Source organism: Phlebotomus argentipes, unplaced genomic scaffold, assembly GCF_947086385.1.
Source record: "Phlebotomus argentipes unplaced genomic scaffold, Phlebotomus argentipes genome assembly contig_42, whole genome shotgun sequence".
NCBI lineage: Eukaryota > Metazoa > Arthropoda > Insecta > Diptera > Psychodidae > Phlebotomus > Phlebotomus argentipes.
Genome location: NW_026776171.1, coordinates 1,597,542 through 1,599,675, shown reverse-complemented (window position 1 = coordinate 1,599,675; position 2,134 = coordinate 1,597,542). Strand labels below are relative to the sequence as shown.

General features: G+C 42.2%; 1 protein-coding gene across 1 annotated transcript; it reads left to right on the top strand.

Moving 5' to 3' along the window:
• LOC132257122 (chromosomal protein D1-like) lies at positions 1–1,744 on the top strand. The gene is made up of 3 exons (XM_059753894.1): positions 1–51; positions 1,142–1,267; positions 1,341–1,744. Exons 2-3 carry the CDS (start codon positions 1,196–1,198, stop codon positions 1,602–1,604), a joined length of 336 nt encoding a protein of 111 aa, XP_059609877.1. The 5' UTR covers positions 1–51; positions 1,142–1,195; the 3' UTR covers positions 1,605–1,744.
• The last annotated feature ends 390 nt before the right edge of the window (positions 1,745–2,134 follow it).

The window sequence follows — 2,134 nt, the reverse complement described above, 5'->3', positions numbered from 1 at the left end:
TCATTCATCACTGAACCGCTGAGAGAGTCGCGTTGAGAGTGTGTGCGTGAGGTAAGCAATTAACTTCTTTTTTCTTCCTCCTTTTCACCCTGATAAGATATCTCCGGATTTTCTTGTGCTCGCTCAGCCTCTGCCGAGGCTCCGGCAACTTTGTCTCTGCGATGAGAAATTGCCCAGGAATTTTGCTGTGTGTAAAAAAAAAGTGAACGGAGTGAAAAGGGCGGGGAAAATCAACGATTTTCCTCCCATTTTGCTGGAAATGATGGCGTCCCGATGAATATTTTATGACAATCTGTCCACGAAAATCCCGGTCTTTTCCTCCTTTTGGCCATAAAATATTCAACTTTGGGATTGACATAAGTGTACACAATTTTCTGGGGCAACTTTTTCCCCACTTTTCGTGGACATTTTGATTGAGCGAAATGGGAAAAACTTGAGAGAATTTGCTGCACTGCAAGTGGACTTTTCCCACATCCTTCCTGTATATTCCCTTTAATTCCGTCACAAGGCAGACTTGTGCTCTTGATTTGGTGTACATTAAAAAATATATTTTATAGTAAAACCAGGTCAAAATTGAAAAAACTAAGAATTCTTAGAAATAATTCTTTTATAATGTTTTTTATCGTTTGTAAATTATATTAATTGCTAAGGAAAAATATTTTCAACTTCAATATTTTCAAAAATATTTTTAAAATTACTTTTAGAAGTTTTTTTCTTATCTAAAAGGCCACAAAACACAAGTGATTTTCTTATGCCAATATTTATAACAAAATTTATTTTTTCCTTGTGTTTTTTTTTCTTTTAATTCTAATAAAAATTAGTCTTATCGCAAGATTTTTTCTTTCAAAAATTAACTAAATTCTTTTAAAAATATCATTGATATTTTCTTAATAAAATACTCACCAAAACAGCTTTTAAAATGAATTTCAAGAATTGTTTTCCCTAAGAATGATCTTAAAAAGAAGTATTTTTCCAAAGAATTTTGTTTTTTCTTATCAGTTTTGCCCTTGAACAGCGTACAAACCTCAATTGCACTCACGCTGCCTTGCAAGATAATCATTTCCATTGCAAACTCCAACGCAGAATTTCTTTGTGTACCGAAAACGTATCTCAAAGGTGTGGTTTTTCACTTGAATCTCAGCTGAGTGTCTTTCACTGCTTCCCTCCGAAAACTGGTCGATCTCGGCGCGAGAGGATGTCTGACGAAGAGGCCCCCGTTGTGACTGGCGAGAAGAAGCGCGGCCGTCCGGCGGCGGACAAGGACAAGGCAAGCAAGAAAAATGATGTTTTTCCCGTTTTCCGGGATGCCTGAAGCCACTCCGTTGTGACTCTTTTTGCAGCCCGTCGAGGCGAAGAAGCGACCCAGAACGTCGTCTCCGGAGGCGTCCGAGGGCAAGAAGGTGGCGGAGAACGGGAATGTGGCGGCGAAGCGCGGCCGCGGCCGGCCAAAGGCGCCCGCCAAGGTGGCCGTGAAGAAGAAGCCGTCGCGCGGCCGCGGACGCCCCAAGGGCGGCCGGAAGGCCAAGAGCAGCTCCTCAGAGTCCGAGGATGAGTCCGACGAGGAGGAGGAGGACGAGAATGATGCTGAGGATTCCGACGAGTAGATTCTCTGTCTCCTTTATGTGTGGTTCAACCTCGTGATTTCGGAATGTGATTAAGTGCTTTCATTTGCCCCGGTTTTTCCCTCCTGGAAAAGATGACTGAGATTCTGGACAGAAAGAAGAAAAAATGTGTGAGAGAGAGAGAAGAAAAAAAATTGTGAGAATTTTCCCTAAAAAAAAAAGAAAAGAAAATTGTAAAATTATGTGTTTCATGGAGAGTCAATAAAGGACTGCGAAGTCTTCAACCACTTTCTATTTTCGGAAGGATGCACGGTTTAGCGGAGAAGCGACCCGGAAAAGCTCTCGGCGCCGCAAAAGCTCTCTGAAAGTACAGGAAGTCGTCACAAAGCATTCCGTTTGAGCGTTTAAAGGCAACATTTGCATTATCTCGCTTCTGTGGGCGCTTTAATCTCATCGTATTTAGATGGAGGTTGTCTGTGGCCAGACCTTCGCATCCCGATAGCGTCTCTTGGGTGGCGAGAAAACCGCATGCTGTGCTCCGGATAATGCAGATAAATTCAGCATTGACGAAC

Coding starts and splice junctions, on each gene's coding strand:
- LOC132257122 (XM_059753894.1), top strand. CDS start 1,196: ATGTCTGACGAAGAGGCCCCCGTTGTGACTGGCGAGAAGAAGCGCGGC. Junction 1,268..1,340: donor CGGCGGCGGACAAGGACAAG/GCAAGCAAGAAA, acceptor CTCTTTTTGCAG/CCCGTCGAGGCGAAGAAGCG.